At 39.8% G+C, this 16,743-nt stretch overlaps 1 protein-coding gene across 1 annotated transcript in view; it reads right to left on the bottom strand.

The window, feature by feature from the left end:
- Positions 1-274: 274 nt before the first annotated feature.
- Positions 275-16,743, bottom strand: part of CFTR (CF transmembrane conductance regulator) — a 152,725-nt gene continuing 136,256 nt past the window's right edge. The window contains exons 23-27 of the mRNA XM_080936133.1: positions 16,245-16,400; positions 7,701-7,790; positions 2,382-2,554; positions 1,699-1,804; positions 275-674 (exon numbers count right to left, since the gene is read on the bottom strand). Coding sequence (XP_080792259.1) covers positions 474-674; positions 1,699-1,804; positions 2,382-2,554; positions 7,701-7,790; positions 16,245-16,400 — 726 coding nt within the window. The 3' untranslated portion in view covers positions 275-473. The remainder of the gene's footprint in view (positions 675-1,698; positions 1,805-2,381; positions 2,555-7,700; positions 7,791-16,244; positions 16,401-16,743) is intronic.

Raw genomic sequence — 16,743 nt, 5'->3', positions numbered from 1 at the left:
TTACCCATGGCCACGGGAACGTTTTTGATTTCTCTTCCAAAGCAGTCTCTTAAAAAGCAAGTCGGGGGCTTTACCCTGCTTTCAAAGGCACAGGTGGTGGGGTTCACCCCCTCAAGTCCAGGAGCAGCCTCCATACATGACTGGTTTTCAATCATTTGCACTGACACTGTTCTTCCCTCTTCTCTTCCTTGCTTCTGTGTGCCCATCAATGTGTGTGCCTGTGGGTGTGCTGTGGGTGTGTACTTGCACATGGAAGCAAGAGGACGTCCTCAGGTATTGTCCCTCAGGTGCCCAGCCTGGAAAGGTGCCCCTTGTGGGCTAGGATCACGTGATGAAGAGCCCCTGCGATCCACCTGTCTGTGTCCCCAGTACTGGGCTAGAGGCATGGGGAGTGTCTGGCTTTCTCAGTCGTATGGGTTCTGGAAGTGGACTCAGTGCACTAAGCTGCTTCCTCAGCATCCCAGTGCAAGAGACTAGAGACGGGTCTCCTGCACTTCTTCCTCTGTCTCCTCTTTCAGAGCAGTGATCTGCGTCCGAGGCTTCTGCTTGCTGGAGTGGCGGCCCTGGAAGAGCTTCATCTTCTCTGAGGAGCTAATGGCCTGCTGGAAGATACTCTTCTCGCTCAGAAGTGCCTGAAGGGAGTCGTACTGCCAGACTTTGCTCTCCTCTATGACCTAGGGGAAAGGCCAATAGTGAGACCTCAGAGTGAAGAGTAGGCCAGTGTGGACACAGACACTGACCCAGGCCCAAAGAAAATAAAAGTCCAAAGAATTATAAAGCAGGATTCAGGGCCTTATACTTGTCACTCAACTTCCACATCTGTGAAATTAGCTGGGAAAGTAGTGATAGGGATTTGAAAAATTCATGTAATAACAGCTGTTGCCCTCAACAGTCGATCAACTGAAGGAGCTGTGTAAAGCAGAATAATCCATGACCCATCTCTTATGTATTCTTAAACTGTGCTACAAATACATTAACTCTGAACTTCCTGACACCAGGGTCTGAGGCCTCATGATTCCAGACTGGCCAGGTGTGACTGAGAACAATGCCTGCAGTGCTTGTTAAACTTCTTACATGCCTGAGTCTGAGAATAGAGCTCCTTAACTAGTCCCTGAACTTGATCACAACAGAACAAGAGAGATGCATGTTCTTTCTAGGCACTCGTAATGGGGCAATGACAACAGGAACAAAAACTGCTTCAGTAAACAAAGCATTTACCTCCAGAATGTCCAAAAGCCTTGGGAAAGTGAAAATGTTACATGATCCTTGGAACTTCCCATGTCTAAACAGGAACATTTGGCAGGGGTGAGAAGGTGTCTGACAGGGACATGACCCTGAGTTCCAGTAGTAATGGGGATGATGGAACTACCACATTAAAGCACTAACGCTGAGCGCCACCAGCATCTTCCCCATGGGAGGTTTAGTTACCGAGAGAGACAGGAGTCTTCTCACCAGCTGTACATTTTGTGACTTGTTCCCCATATAAAGATCTGAAAGCACAGTGTCCTTCAGCAATATGCCAGGAGTGGAAGTGTACTAAATGTCACCATCACTTCATAGCTGAAGTCCAAGGGAAAGAGACTAATGGTAGGTGGTAGATGTGTGACTACGTCTGAAGAAAGGGGTATGCAAATCTGGCTGTGTCAGATTGTTAAAATAAACGGAGGCTGAGATATTAAACAAGTGTTAAAGACTCACCAAGAATCGCTGACAGTCCAACATTGCTTCTATCCTGTGTTCGCAGAGGATCACTGTGCAGCCAGCGAAGGCTTGCTTTAGAACTCGTCGAATTACTTGGTATGTTCTAGCAAAGCAAGAGAATACCACATAAAACATTATAGACTCTAAATTATCTGCCTTTGTATTTGACAATATGTATAGTATTCTATGGACTTAGTTCTTTACTTAAAAAAAAAAAACTTTTATCAAAATGTTGATACAGAATCAGCCACAATCAGCTTTTAAACCATTCTAAGTATTTAATACACCAATAAGAAAAATGTTTAAAAGAAATATAAAAATGAAACTACATTTTATGCAGATTCAGCATCAGTTACTTATTTTGTGCTATTAATGTATTTACAATACAAAGAGGATGCAGAGGGAAGCTGTAAGAGGGTGCATACCTAACTATTTTCTTATCTGTTAATGAGGTTAAAGAGTTTTATGAATTCTAGACTACAGTTAGGAGGGAAAACAGGGCTCTTGTTGAAGAAAATAAGTACCTGTGCTCAAGTTAAATAGTGAATTTCCCCTGGAGATTTATTTTGTATGCCCTACTTGTAGGTATGGTAGTTGAATGGGAATTGATATCAATATGAGGTCACTTCAGTGAATCAACTGCAATTGCACAATTATCTAACAGAATTTCTGGAACTTACATGGGGTCTAGATGGGCACTGGGCTCATCAAGCAGTAAAATCTTGGCCTTACTGAGAACAGATCGGGCCAAGCACATTAACTGCTTGTGGCCGTGGCTCAGCACATAACCCCCATCCACAAGGGTAAAGTTGAGCTGTCCAGGAAACTGTTCTATCACAGACTTGAGTCCAACCTGCAGAAAATAAAGGAAAACACTGTGCTTAGAAGGGGCATAACCAAAATCACTCAAGTGTCTGACATTCTAAAAGTAGATGTGAGTTTGCACAAAATAAATTTCACATCACCCTCAATTCCCCAACTCCCACTTAGTTTGAAGAAAATCTGTCAATAATATTGGTAGTTCTAAGCAGACTGGACGATTTCTTTTAGTTTCATACTTCATTAAAAAAACATTCAGTGTTCACCTGGGAAGTGTCATGTTCCCTAACAGGCAGTGATATACTAGTATACCTGCTCCAGCCAAATTATCTATCCACCCACCTGTCCATCCGTCCATCCACCCACCCACCCACCTACCCATCCATCCATCCATCCATCCATCCATCCATCCATCCATCCATCCATCCATCCATCCATCCATCTACATACAGAGAGAGATGGACAGACAGACATATATATGGATGGATAGATGTAGGCAGATAGGTAGAGATACAATTGCAATACAATTCAATGTGTGCTTTAAAGATAATAGACACTGAAGACAGTTATTCATTGCATTATAATAGATGGCAAGAGCATAAAGGGTAAAAGACATTACATGTTCAACTTCTATCTGTAATAAGGGATGGGAAATATGAAAATTAGCCTTAAACATTACATGACACCCTAATACTTACCTCCTTCACTACAAAGTCTGAGAAACTGCTAACTTTCTCATGAAGTTAAAAATGGAACAGGAATAAAATTTAAAAGCTCTTACTGTTAGGGTAGGATATGTGGATTCATTTAGAATTAATGACTTATATTTTTAAACTGCAATTTTGAAGGAGTTTAATAAAAAAATCAAAAAAGCATTTTGTCAAAATCAAGGTATAATTATAGATGTCTTGGTGGTTGTTACTTATTCAAATACATGCCCATTATGTCTTCTTCGCTAAGAACCACTAAGTATATAAGAGCTAAGTAAATACAGACAGGATTGTCTCTTCATCTTCAAAAATCTGGAGTTTTGTATGTGCAGGTAAGATATTTATAGTTCTATATATTTATTTGTATATATGTATTTGTGTATGTATATGTATATATATTTATGTATATATATATATCTCACTCTATAAATATATATATATATATATATATATGTATATATATATATATATATATATATCTCACTCTAACACAGACAAATTGAGGTGAGGCCTTCAGAAAGATCTCATGATCTTGGAGATGAGTTCAGAAGTGGCTAACATCACTGTCTATGGCAGACTCAGGTGTGCTCGCTCAGTATGGAAGCTCAGAGTAAACTGGTTAGGTTTCAAAGGTCTCTGAGCTAGTAGGGAGTGTAGGGAGTGCAGCCGTTAGACAAGGCACTCTCCGGGGTGTCCTGCAGCCGTTCTCTGTCAGCTCTGAGCCTTGTCTGGGATTCTGTCATTTCTTAAGCAGCATACTGCAAGTATCAATGACATGCAGGTTTGAGATTAAATCACATCTCTGTTTTAAATCCTGTACTAGTTCTTTTACTGGAAGAATAAAATGTAAACGTTCTCATGTGGCACACAAGACATCCTGACCTCCCCCTAACACACACATCTACTATTGTGTTCAGCAGCATCAATTTTTAATGCTTTACACAGCTCAACCCTCTCAGTGTTTGTTCTACTGCCCAGTCTGAATACCCTTTAACATATCTATGATTTGGTCTACAGGCTGGAGAGAGGCGACCTGGGAGAGAGGACTAGGTGCCAGCTCCGCACAGTGTTCCTGCACCCTGTCCAGGGATTGTCCACATGTGGTGATTGTGCGGAATAAACGCTCACTCCATTAGCGGGGTGCTCACTCCATTAGCAGATGCTTCTTCAAGCTGAATGCTGTGTTTGTCACACTCGAGTGTTGGTTCTAATTCTAAATAAAGGTTTCTATTTTAATTTTTTTTCTCTTACAACCTTATTTTTTTTTTTTTTTAAAAAGAGAGATACATGTACAGATTTTTAAAGGCATTTTGGCCTAATACTATATGAATATATTTTTGTCAGTACTTAATTCTTTTAGAGGTTTGATAGTATGCATTGAAATCCCACTGGTTACCATAAGCATAAAGTATATGTAGGACAGAACATAACATGAAAACAGTTTTCTTGGTGAGTATAGATTAAGCATAATGCTCTTTGAATACCAAAAATTGCCATAAGGCTATATTCTTAGCTCTTGGATTATCAATGATTTAAGATCCAGGTGTACCACACTCTGGGAGGGTGCTATACATTTATTTTTTTCCTTAGAAAGACTGAGACTTTCACTTTTTGGCCTTTGTTTTTCTTGAGCTTTATATGGCCTGTGAGTTGTTTCTGGAGTATTCAGAGCTTTCTGGGGGCACATTGGGAGTCCTCAGAGAGCAGAAAGTACTGTGCAATCTATTTTACCTTTTTATTGCTGTTTAAGATGGTCACGTGACCTGTGCTAGAGCAGCCTCCTTTGATGTCTGGAAAAATAGTGTCACCTACCCTGGCTCAAACCCAATAAAGTGATCTTGTTCATTGGCAATATAGATATAATTTTCTACAGGACAGGCATCCTCTATTGTTAGAATTCTGTGTGCTTCCCTTGTTGGACCATACTGGTTCTTCAGTTAGAAACACTCTCAGCCTCAGCACATTCATTCATTCATCTTTCTTTCAGTCATTCATTCAATATGTACTATGATTCTCTGGTGCTTTAGGTAAACAGAGTCTTTAAGCATTAAAACTTAAGGATGAATGAATTAGTGCTAGTTTTTGCCCTGAAATTATTCACTGTAATCTATAAATCTTTAGTTCTCTATGACCACCCATCAGCTTACAAAGTTAAAAATACCCACATATATTTAGATAAATCAGTACTCTATACCAAACTATTCAGTAGATTTTGTAGGATTTTTGTTTTGTATGACAGGGTTTTTAAAAGTAAAAGGTGGATTGTGCTTTGCCTGTAATCACTAGTGGGCAATTTAAAGCCGGATACCCTCAGCTCCTTTTGTTCCCAATCTGCAAACTTCCCAGGGAAACTCCCCACTTAAAAGACCACTGCTTCTGCTATTTAAATTGATTCTATAGTGGCTAGATTTACAGAACGAAATTCTTTACCTATTCAAGTCATTCAAACAGTACTTATAGAACCCTCCCAAGGATCCAGGCACAACAGGGAGCAGGAGATGATTCCTTAAACCTGGTGAATTTGCAATCCCATAGGTGATACGGATTAGCCAAGAGGTGGCTTTTGATTCCCTGTAGGAAATTTTGAGGAGCTGAAGTGTGGTGTACATCTAGGAACATCTCCTTTCCCAGAGCAGGTGGGTCCAGATAGTTTCAGAGCAAAGTGATGTGTAGAGGAAGGTTTGAATGGTGAGGAGCAGCAGAGGACTTCATGGGTGTCCCAGGTACAGAGACCAGCAGGAGAAAAGCAAAAACAACCACCCCTTACCACAGGACAGAGAGCAGCACTTTGGCTTAAAGACAATTAAAATTCACAGTAGTGGAATCAAAGGACAGGTTGCAGGGCTGGGGGACTGAGAGTAGAGCAGCAGAGACCAAATCACCAAGGTCCTTCAGGCAGTGGACAACAGGAACCCCGCCTGCAGTCAAAAGAGGCAGGAGGAGGGGTGATGAGCAGGCTAAAGATACAGGCCTTAGAAAGCTCTCCAGAGCTGCACAGGACAGGGAATTGACCTGAACCAGGGCAGGAAGGTTAGACTTTTGTCCCAGTGTCTTAGGCTGACACACCCAACATGTTCCTGTTTGCCTGTATTGGATCAGCAATCATATAGCATTAAAACCTAGGATTTGTGCCTTTTAACCTAGATCTCCTTACTGCTGCTGTAGTCTAGGGGTTGGTGCTTGTGTTTCTTTGTAATGGGACATTTAAGGTTAGTTCAGCAGCAATATCTTTATGAACATAAATTTAAAAAGAGGATCAGTGAAAAGATACATCTAAAGATGAGCTGGTAGACAAAAATCTAGCCATATGTATATTATTCTGAAATCTAAAGACTCCTAAGCATATCTCCTAACATTTTAGATGATTTTATGATCTCGTTTTCCGGAAAATTTTATGGAGACTTGGCAATACCTTTGAGTTTTATAAAACCTAACACCTTCTTTCCCAAGTTCTCCCCAGCACACTGTATTCTTACAGTTGACTCTGTAAAAGGACATCATGGATCTTGCACCATATCACTAGCAATTTGGTTAATGTTTGCTTTAAAAACCTTGTGCTTGCTGGGTAATAAGGAAACCCTGATAATGAAAAACGGTTAATCTCGGTGCATTTTATTAGGAGAAGGTTAAGGTTGGTTACTCAAGGGGTTAGCATTTAGCACTCACAGGCTTCAAAGCTCCTCACAAGATCTGTTCTAGGGGTGAGGGCAGAAGATGAAACAGTAAGGGAGCAACAATGGGCCAAGTGCAGGAAATGGTAGAATGCCAACAGGAGAAACCTAACGCCCAAAGTCTCATGGAGTTTTCTGGTTGTCAACTGATAACTGGAATGTGTAAAGATTTTGAGTGTGGTTGACATGGAGTAATACATTTTCATAAGGGAAAGACACAACTTTGGAGAGGAGTAAAGAAGGGAATTAATTCTAGGTCTACATGTCTTCAGGAACTCATGTTAACATCTCACTGCCAAAGGCAGTGCTCTTTAGAGATAAAATGTCTTCGAAGTGATTAGGTCATGGGGTCTGGGTACCCCATGGATGGGATTAGCACTTTAATGAAAAGAGCCTCCACAGTGCTCAATGACCACTTACACTAAGTGAGGCACAGCAAGAAATACAGGAAGTAGGGCCTTAACAGATAACACTGCTGGCTCCTTAACCTTGGACTTACTTCTCAGTCTCCAAAATGGTGAGAGAAACATACCTTGTCTACAAGCACCTGAGTCTACAGAACTTTAGTAACACACCACAGACTACATGGTAAGGAGCGACACCCCTGAAAGGGTGAGGAGTCAAAATCAGACTATGGATGTTTGGGTAAATTAGAGCACTGTTCTTGCAAGGTGTGTGTGTGTGCATTCCTGCATTCACGCACGCACAAAGGCAGATGTGTAAAAGTGTCTGTCATGTATGTGACCATACTTGTGTGAAGGACCTACCTCTTTAAAACTATTTTACATATCATCCTTACCTCATCTGCAACTTTCCATATTTCTTCATCTCTCCATTTTCCATTGGGATCCAGGTTTTGTCTGAATGTTCCAGAAAAGATAAATACTTTCTACAATGATAAATAAAATTAGAAAGTATAAATAACCTATACATCTTTCAATGTATTCTTCTTTATTTCAAAATATTTCAAGTAAGAGATAAAACAAAGGAGCACCCATGCATTCATGAGCTAGTTATATATTTCTATATCTGTTTTATTTACTTTAAAAAATACGGCAGCATTTCAACCTCTTTTTGGATATTTTTTCCTCATTGCAATGCTCTCGGGATAAGAAAATTAAGGCCACTGTCCACCGGGGAGAACTGAGTCTCTCCTACTAGTGTTCCTTTACACATCCTCTTACTTCTATGAGCAGAGAGAAACTGGAAAAAGGATAACCTGGAAACCCATAGGTGATCATAGATCAACCATTTGTTCAAAGGTACATGTTCTGTGGAAGAGAGGCAGATCTCCAGTGTGGAGATAGCACTGTATGACCATGGTCAAGATGTTCCCCCTGCAATAACACTTCTTCTTAGGCGGACCATGAGCTTAAGGGCAAACCACTGTCTTAAGAGATCTCAGATAATAAGGGATACTTTAAAGATAATATTCAGTCCTCTCTGTACACATGGAAGACTGGCAAAAAAAATGATGTCAATGTCTAAAATAATTTTCTTTCCTCTAATTATTTTGGTTGCTTTGAAAGAGTTATATATTTATTTGAAATATACAATAGAAATATTTACGTGGGGCAAACAGATAATGTGATTATCCTGAAAGACTAACAGGAATGAACAAGATGTTTTATCTTCAGAACAGATAGTTGCTAATGGGAATGTGGTTTAAAAAGATATATTGGTAGTCTGGTGCGGGCTAGGTAGGTGTGGCTGCAAACAGGAACCCAGTCTCTTGCATTTCTGTGCTTTCTAAAGCAGAGAAGTGTCACCCTCTTCTGTCCTCTCTGCCTCTCCTTCTCAGTGCATGTCAGGATTCATCTGACTCCTCAGCCTACCTAAAACAATGAGCCATTGGTCATTTGTATTATTCTCAAGCTATATGTCAAATCAATTTCTTTCTTAATTTCTAATTCCCACTGAACACTCCCAACTACTATTAACTATCATTAGCTCTTTTTGTGCCAGTTCGAGAGCTTCCCAAATTGATTTCCTTCTTTATATTCTTGTTTCTCTTACAATGCACCCAAATTATTCATGAAAACAGGCAACGACTTTCCCCTTCACTAAGGCACAGTATCCTTACAATGGCCACAGACCTTAGGGCCCTTTCCACTCCACTCCATTCTAATCACACACTGTCTTAGCTTCTGCACATAACTTTTCTTCTCTGCTGGAAACTTCATCCTCCCTGGTCTGCACATGGTGATCTATAGCCTTCATGTTTCAATTTAAGTGTCATTTCCTAGGGCAGTGTTATTTATCCTTGAACCAAACTGGCTCCCCAATTATTTCTATGCTTTCATTACTTAATAACATCAAATTTAGGTGATGGGGATCCTGTACAGTTGGCAAAAATGCTAGCTTAATTTGCAAGAGGCCTTGGGTCTCATCTCAGAAGCACATAAACTGAGCAGAGTGGCATGTGCCCATAATTCCAACATGTAGGAGACAAAAAAAACGAGGTGAGAGTTTCAGAGTTGCCCTCTGTCACATATGAAGTTGGAGTGGTGTGTCTCAGAAAACTAAGAACACCTGGACATCTGTGACTATCTGGGTTTTAGTGTTTCTAGTTCCTTGAAGACCATGTCTTTACTTTCTTTTGTAGTTGCAAGTTTTGTATAAATTCAGCAAAAGTTGCCCAAATGAGTGAGCCGGTGAGGAGAAGTAAAAGTACAAAATAATAGCAATCAGAGTAAATGTTGTTTTTCCTCAGATTTGAAAGTTAACTTCTATAAGCCATTGTTCTAGCTAATAAAGTTCTCTCTCTGCTTCCCTCTCCCTTCCTCTCCTCCCCACCTCCGTGTGTGTGTGTGTGTGTGTGTGTGTGTGTGTGTGTGTGTGTGTGTGTGTGTGTCACATACACAGAGGGAAGGAGGGAGGGAGGGAGGAATAGAGAGAGAGACAGAGAGAGACAGAGGGAGAGAGAGAGAGAGAGAGAGAGAGAGAGAGAGAGAGAGAGATCTACTAAACGTGACCCAAATGCTTACAGGTACCACGGTTCTTTAAGTAAAACACTAACAACCGTCTGGATGCTTCAGAAATTATCTAAGTTTTGTTCATAACAGTCTATAACATATATTAGTTTACTAAATTTACGATGTTTTAGCTAATTTATTTTAAACAGATACAAATTCAAAATTATTAAGGAAAGAAGCTGTCTGTCAGGAATCTAAAAGCTTTGGGTGTGATAGATTTATTACAACACAGAAATCTTGCAGGCCTTTCTTCATAAATTCATGTCTAATAAAAGGCAATGAACTACATATCCAGTTTTAAAGAAAAATCAACTAAGCAAACTGGTTCAGCTAGAATTCAATTGTATACCATCAACCAGACATTCCATTCCTTTAATTCAAAGAGCGTCTGGCAGTGGCCTGCCTGCAGGGTGCCAGCAGATGTCTTACTCCTGTTTCCTAAGCTGTCCAATCATCCACAACCCCGTGGAACCAACAAGTCTTTGGAGGTTGACTAAACCCTTTCTCTCTGGTTTGGAAATTCAACACTGAAGGCCTTGAAAGGTATAATGATGGCCAACATGGCACTCCCAGGTCTACAAATGCACCCGAAGCTTTCAAATCCTAGGGATACCCAATTGGCCTTGTAAGAAACTACTTACTAATAAGCCAGTTAGGGCAAGCAAATATTTGATATTTATTTAATGTCATGTATGGTATAAGGAGCCATTCTTGAAACTCTAAGCGGAATAAAGAGATCATCAGTGTCCCCACATGTCCCATCTCCTCCCTGCAGCTGTAGCCTCCACTCAACTCTGTGGATGTGGTGATGTGGCTGATCCTACATGGACTTCCCACAGCTGATCATGTATCCCAGCAACAGGTAATATGCTTTATGTTCTAGATGTCAAATGGAAACAAAACAGTAATCCAGCTTATGTGGTGACTGACTGCATTTAATATAAAATATATAAATAGGAGAAGTGACTGTCCCTGCTAAAGTATGTATGTGCAAATCATGACCAGTTCCTTTGAAATGTGGCCCAAAGGCTCATAAACGTTGGCAGTGGTTGCAATCTCTCTGGTGATTTCTGCATCAGTCTGGGGCACTATGTCTGTTCGATAAAAATTCATCCCACCACATACCATGAATATTCTCAGGTTGCATTAGAATGTTTAAAATTAATGGTTGTTTTGCTTTAAAAAAATCTATCAACTAGAAAATTGTGAATGACATATTCCTACTGAAAACTATTAACAGTTGTAAGGAATACAGATTGATAAACTATCAGTGCATATGCCATTGATTTAAATATACAAGGCTGCATGTCAGATAGAGTTCAGTTTCTTAGAAATCTACTGAGTGTTTCATAACAGTTTTGATACTACAAAGTTTTAGTATAAACCTTTCTAAAGATACATAAAAATGTTTTCTAATCAAAGCATACAATCAAAAGTTTCAAATTTTAGGATCAGAAATAGCTAAATTGTGTTGTATTTATTTGAAAATCGGACATGACAGTTATTTTTCTGCCCTCCCTTGAATTTTACACTCTGCTCACCTGGCTACCTTGGTAAGTTCTAGTTAACCACATGACAGTATGCTCATTTGAGAGTCTACCAAGGCACCACCAAACCTTTTCCATTTCCTTCCTCTCCGCCCAGGAGAAATAACTACTGGGCCGTGCCATGACTTCTAATACTCTCTAAGCTGTGCTTTCCTCTGACCCTTCTCCCTTTCCCTCCATATCGACCTATCCTTCTGACAGTTCAGTCTTCCTGCCTAGAACCCTGTGTTCCCAATCTTTCCAAACCTATAAACTTTATGATACTCTATGGCATGTATTCATTACAACTTCTTTGTCAAACTGTGTGGACTCATTTATTCATACTTACAGAACATACTCCCAGTCCAATAAGTACAAGGACAAAGGAGATACGACTTCCCACCCTCATTGAATTAAAAATAATAACTACCACAACAGACAATAATGATCAACCAATATGGTAAGGAAGAATTTAAATACCTTTCATTCAGTTTCCCCCAAAGTATAAGTAATTATTATTATGATACCCATTTTTACAAATAAGGAAACTAAGATACAGAGAAATTATAAAACTGCCCTAAGATTATATACAGTTTAGGGCTCAAATGCTGAAAAAAACACAAATGTGAAATTAGTGATTCTGCATAGGACAAATGTCTTATGCATCCAAAGTGTTATAATACATATCTTACAACAGAGGAAAATATCCAGAAGAAAATTATTTTACTAAGTATTTCTATCCTTTTTGTAACTCTGCTTCCATTTTCTTATCATTCTGTTCAAATCTTGTGTAACCAAAGGAGATATACAGATAATTTGAAAATGAGACCTATTAGAACTACAACCAGAAATACATAAGCAAGATTTGAGATCCCATCTGGGTTTGGACAGTCAAAGCAGAGCATTTGTGTTAAGGCAGAGAAAAACACCCCAATAACTAACAAACAAAGCCGCTCAATTCATAAAGTCTAAAGTCATTTATTCGTACTTTTAGCACATACTCCCAGTCTAGTACAAAGACACATTTTCTCTGGTGAGAAAACAAGAAAGGAGACAAAAATAAATAAATAAATAAATAAAAATAAAAATAAAAAGCAGGAAAGGAGCAAGCTAATACAACCACTCTGGAAATCTGTCTGGTGATACCTCAGAAAATTGGATATAGTACTACCTGAAGACCCAGCTATTCCACTTCTGGGCATATACCCCAGAGACACTTTAATACACAACAAAGATATATGCACCACAATGTTCATAGTGGCTCTATTTATAATAGCCAGAAGCTGGAAGGAACCCAGATGTCCTTCAGAAGACGAATGGATACAAAAATTGTGGTACATATACACAATGGAATACTACTCAGCCACCAGAAACAATGACTTAACCAAATTCTTAAGAAAATGGATGCATCTAGAGAAGATCATCCTGAGTGAGATAACCCAGTCACAAAAGAACAGACATAATATGCAGTCACTGATAGTGGGATGCTAACCCCAGAGGCTTGCACTCCCCCAGAAACAACTCACAGACTGTATGAAGTCCAAGAAATAAAGAAAACAAAAAATATACATATATTCACAAAACAAGAAGACTTTGACTATTTCCATGTTGCATTTTGTTTTGCATGTACTTTACGCTTATTGCAACTAGTAGGTTTTCAATGCATACTGTCAAGCCCTTGAAAAAAATCAAGTACTGACTAAAAAATATATTCACATGGTTTTATGTAAAATTTATTTTAATGTCTGAAAAAACAGTACTGACAAAAATGTATAATTTTAAGCAAAAAATGTTTAAAATCTGTACATTTATCTTTGTTTTGCAAAATAAAGTCGTTTAAAAAAAAACAAAAAAACAACAACAACAACAAAAAAAAGCAGGAAAGGAAGGAAATGCTGCGCTGGCAGGAGCCACAGCTCGCTCAGGGTCTGGACATTTCTCGCTGCCTATGCAGTCCCTCACCAGCCCCCAGCTTGGCAGACAGCTATGGTTGATTACTGATTCTCAGCCACTCACTTTGGCCTTTTTCTGTTTGTAATCTTTGTCACATGACAATGAGCATCATTTTGTGTTTCTCACTACAAGTTTACAGGTTGGTCTGGAACTTTTCTGCTATATTGATGACAAATAGTACCTCTACATTTGAAAAGACTTAAAAGTCTCTGACAGTATAATTGTGAGCACAAGATACAGTTTTGTACAGTGAATTTAAGCTGACAGCATTAATTTCATCATTTATATCTATACATGCTATCTGATATCTTTCCAAACAAAAGATGCCTCAACTCTGTCTGTGGTGAGGATGATGGGAGGATGTTGAGTATTTCCAAAGCATTAAGGAAAGGAGCCAGTGAGATGACTCGGTGGATAAGGTATACTTGCCACACAATCCTGATGACCTGAATCCAGTGTCCAAATTCCATGATGGAAGAAGAGAACCTGTTCCTGAAAGTTGTGTTCTGACCTCTACAAGTGAGCCATGACATGAGGAATACACCCACTCATCCTCCTCTCCTTTTATACACATACCACATATGATGAAGATGATGACGATAATAATAATAATAATAAATAAATAAAAAAGCTACAGCCCTTTAGTCAGAAGAACTTACAGCCTTCCAAATTTGTAACTGAAGCTGTAAAATAATTTTTCATTAATTATCTGCTTAACAAGGTCCACAGTTAGTGACTGTTTTCATCTTGGATCTCATTGTCTAAGTCAACAAGATGCCATCCATTAGTGTCACTGACTCCTCTTCTTGAGAACTTACAGCCAAGACAGAACAAACAAAAGAGGCTCTGATTGGGAATGTACAAGACGGTCTAAATTTTGGGCTGCGTGTATTCTGAGATTGCTATGTAGTTACTAAACTATAAAAGGAGGGGGCAAAACTGTTAAGAACTGCCCAAACCAATGGGACCTTGTGACTTGCTAATGTTTCAGGATCCCTGTGTAAAGAGGGTGTGCTTTTCAAAGTACCTGTTTCATATGTCTGAAAAACCAGTGGCCAGTGAACCTTGAACATTATAATAGCTCAGTGTAAGAGTGACTCTTAGAAGTACATCATTATTAGAGGAGACGGAGGAGAAAAGAACAGATGAAAAAGCAGACCAAATTAGGTTTTTTTTTTTTTTTTTTGGATATTCACTTTTCTCCTTCTTTGTAACCTTCTAAAGATCAAACTCAGCAGGCTTAATTCTCACTTTCCAAAAAGAAAGAGAAAAAGCAAAGTGACCCTTAGTTTAGACAGCAAGCATATGGGGACTTTCTTTTCTTTCTTAGGTTTCACATGGCATTCAAAACTTGTCACTGAGCCCTGTTAAACAGCCTGGTGGATGTTCTTGAGACTGAGAAAGGTGGCCACATGCCTGTCATCAGCATCTCTGAAGGACCCCTGAACACACTTTTTCATTTTTTAAAAATGTAAAAAAGCCTTGAGTTCATAAAAGAGCAGAAATGAAGAGGCAAGTTTGAAGAGTCATTTAAGCTGAAAGGCAGGGCAGATTTCCCAGCTCTGGCTCACTGCATTGTCCTCTGCGTCTGGCACAAGTGAGTTCCCAAGCAGGACTAGCAAGGAGGAAGGAGCCCTTCTACCTGCGTAGCAGCCATGACGAAGAGCTTGGCTTTTCTAGTGATGTGCAGATGAGAGCAAAAAAGGCAAAGCCTTCACTGCTTTATTTAACACTGGGAGTTGACTCTAGTTAATTTAGGGAAGTCCAACAGCAGCTCCTTGGACAGGCACATTCCCCTCCACTGTCCTCAGCATTTTTACTTGCCTAATGCTATCACCTCAGGAAACTTGTATTCCCAGTGTTTCTTTATCTTTAGACCATGTGACCGTCCCTTTTGTGTTTTTGAGAAACACAGCGTTTCCACAGTTTCAGCCAGGATGAAGCATGTGGAAAAACGGCACACTACGGAAACACACTGAAAGCATCAGTTTGGCGGCTACAATGTCTGTCTCACCATTTGAAAGGAGCAAATGTGAAGACCATTTATCAGGAAATACAAGCATTTGCTTGGTCTAGCTTTGTAGTTGGTCTACCTGGTGATACTCCCGGAATGTTTTTTGTGTTAAAAATACAGAAGTGCTTCAAAGGGCCATCTTAGTGGATTGGATTCTGTGCTTAGTAGAACAAAAGGGGGGAAAGTCTCAGAGAAAAGGGCAAAAACACCGTCAGAAATACTTCAATTCTTCTGGCTTCTGTCTGAGCAACGGCAGCTCTTGGTTGACATTTGTGTCATGTTGACCGCAACTGTTGCTGTTTCTCTTCTACATAAAAAGTCAGCATGCGCAGTGACACATACAGGATGGCACCAAGTGGCAATGTTAGGAGAGTCAGTCCTGCCTGGATCAAAAGCTGACATCTGTAAGAGTCTAGACTCATCTGACATGGTTCTTCCTCTTCAAACTCCAACGGAAAAAATTGCTGCCTTTTAGTTTCCAATTCCACTGTCCTGCTTCTGAGAGCTTGTGATCTCAGGAGCATCTTCCACGTCTTGCAGAGCATTTACCCACAGGCTGCTATCCCTCATTCAGAGATCAAGTACTGAAGTAGGGTTAGGAAGCCAGTCACAAGAACGACCCAGGCTGCTGCTATAGATTGCATGTAGGAAAAACACTATCAACACACTTCAAGATATAGACATCACACAGAATTCCAAATGCTGGGAGATACATTCATTCCATATGCTACGTTTTTCTTGCACAGTAGACGAGATGTAGGACCCACCAAATGTACTTTGCAGAGTGAAGTGAATTTCTTAAGTATGCCAAATAATGACGAAGATGCTAATTGTTATTGCTTTATTTCTACTGCTTGTCATATTTTTGTGCTCACCTGAGTTATCACTCCGAAGGCTTTCCTCCATTCTTGTAAGGACACTGAATTCCACGAGACACCATCGATCTCTATTTCCCCTTTAATGTTCAACATTCGTAAAAATGCTGACAGCAAAGTACTTTTTCCTGAGCCAGTTCTTCCTAGGAGCCCCACCTAGGAGGGAAAGGTGACAGAATTATTCCTTCACTAAGGAGCCCTCTACATAGCCACTCCACCCTGCCCTTCAACTGAAAGCAGTTTCTCTTGCTAAGTAGCCACTTGATCCTTCTTACACACTCCCAATTCTCCTCACTATCTGGAACTGATCTGGAACCCATCTTAATCTGGAACTGAAATCAGAAACTGGCCATACAGGGCTGTGTTCCCAACGTGGGCTTCACTGGCCTCTGACTTTTACTAATGAGGAAAAAGGGAGAAAGTGTCCATTTGAAGTCAAGGAAAAGTAAGAATAGTATATCTTGATGCACATCAGCTCTATGGATGGACTCAAACTAGA

The sequence above is a fragment of the Micromys minutus genome (genome assembly GCF_963924665.1).
Source record: "Micromys minutus genome assembly, chromosome: 23".
NCBI lineage: Eukaryota > Metazoa > Chordata > Mammalia > Rodentia > Muridae > Micromys > Micromys minutus.
Note: the sequence above shows the minus strand (reverse complement) of the source record. Positions and strands in the feature narration are given on the sequence as shown.